This window comes from Fragaria vesca, linkage group LG7 (genome assembly GCF_000184155.1).
Source record: "Fragaria vesca subsp. vesca linkage group LG7, FraVesHawaii_1.0, whole genome shotgun sequence".
NCBI classification, from domain to species: Eukaryota; Viridiplantae; Streptophyta; class Magnoliopsida; order Rosales; family Rosaceae; genus Fragaria; species Fragaria vesca.
Genome location: NC_020497.1, coordinates 9,270,176 through 9,271,957, shown reverse-complemented (window position 1 = coordinate 9,271,957; position 1,782 = coordinate 9,270,176). Strand labels below are relative to the sequence as shown.

General features: G+C 37.3%; 1 protein-coding gene across 1 annotated transcript; it reads right to left on the bottom strand.

The window, feature by feature from the left end:
* Window positions 1–247: 247 nt before the first annotated feature.
* On the bottom strand, window positions 248–1,186 carry LOC101310758 (probable aspartyl aminopeptidase-like). The gene is made up of 3 exons (XM_004308509.1): window positions 992–1,186; window positions 821–911; window positions 248–387 (listed from the first exon to the last, which is right to left on the bottom strand). Exons 1-3 carry the CDS (start codon window positions 1,127–1,129, stop codon window positions 248–250), a joined length of 369 nt encoding a protein of 122 aa, XP_004308557.1. The 5' UTR covers window positions 1,130–1,186.
* Window positions 1,187–1,782: the final 596 nt, after the last annotated feature.

The following is a 1,782-nucleotide window of genomic DNA, read 5'->3' as shown; positions in this document are numbered from 1 at the left end:
ATAAAAAAGAAAAGTTTGAGAAAACATGGAGAAACTAAGAAAAAAAAATTGTGGGATAGTAGTAACCTTGCCTCACTGTAACCAGTCTCATCCTAACAAGGTTATTAATTGCATATTGAATTCTAATTGTCTATTCCTTTACTCATGTTTTTTACCTATTTTCAAGTCAAGAATTCTAGTTGGTGTTAGAGGCAGCAAATGGGATCCTAACTGACAATATTTATTTCAACTGGTAGAGTTGGTATACTCACTTCTCTCCAACAGCAAACGCAACCAAACAAGACATATTTCGTGTAAAGAAGTAGCGTCCACCAGGCTTAAGGTCCCACTCATCATTTTCATTCAGCAAATGAAAACCAGCATCAATGAGTTGTCGTTTAGCTTCGGCTGCAAAGAAGACCAAATGGTACGTCATTACAAAACTAAGACCATACTACACAATTAACTGATATCTCTTTCTCAGAAGGCTAAGGACCTAATAGAAAATCAAAAGAGTGTAACAAAACTAGTTAACCCAACAATTTCCGCAGCATACACACAAAAAGCAGCATTGCAGAATATCTAGTCAGCATATAGTCAATAAACTTGATTTCCATTTAAATGTCAACAATCGAAGCTCGGAATTCCGGAACAATACTCCAAAGAGAGCTTTGAAGAAATTCTTTTCCATAATTTCAATCATCTTATCGCTAATTTCCTCTTCCCTGATTTTCTCAGCAACCAAACAGAGAGGCCGTGACTAACGAAATTCATCTGAAAACCCTAGGATGATAATTGCTCGGAAATGAAATGAATAGATAAGAGTTAGTTAGAGCAGTACCGGTAGCGTGAAAGTGAGTCCAAGACTCGTTGAGGTAGTCCAGTAGATCCCCAACTATTGATCCATTGGCTTCCGCAGTTGAAACCTGAGCCTGAACCACGCAACAGTGATATCAAATACGACACATTACGACCACTTGTAGATAGATAGATAGATACAGAGAGAGAGGACCTGGGCGTTGGAGCAGAGACTGCGAAGACGGCGAGGGGAGTAGAGGGTAGAAGAAGAGGGGAAGCGAATGATGAGTGAGGAGGAAGATTTGAAGGAGGACAAGAGAGAAGGAGGGTGAAGCCGAGTTATCGCTGCCATTTCCACAACTCTCGATTTTGGAATTTCACCTTCACAGATACTAGTAATTAACCAGTGTCCAGTGAACCAGTTAGTTAGGGATTTATTATTATTATTATTATTATTATTATTATTATTCTTTTTCTTTTTTTTTCATAGGTTAAGGCCCTACCGTTTACGTCTTCTAAATTTAGCTAAGAAAACAAAATTTATCTAAGACTATACTTTACACTTTAGGGTGCGTCAGTCTAAATAAAAACTAGTTTTCTTGCACGCACCTGCTGAAGTGCAATACCACGCTCACGTGTGTGAATTATTGTTTTCTAACTCTCTTAAAATGTCAACTGTTATATATTGTTTTGAATGTTTATATATTATAGATACACCTGTAATATGTTTCAACGTACATATCCTATCCAGAGCGGAATTCTATTCTAAAATTAAAATATGAGGTTTATTATTTAACTCATTTTTCGGTCATATTTTTCACATAATTATCAGTCAATGTCTAGCTAGTACATTGTGTGTGGATCATATTTTCATCTAATTCAGAGATCATGATTGGTTCTACCCTCTAACAAAGAGCCAAGCAAAACTCAAGAGAGAGAGAGAGAGAGAGAGAGAGAGAGAGAGAGAGAGAGAGAGAGAGAGAGAGAGAGAGAGAGAGAGTAGAG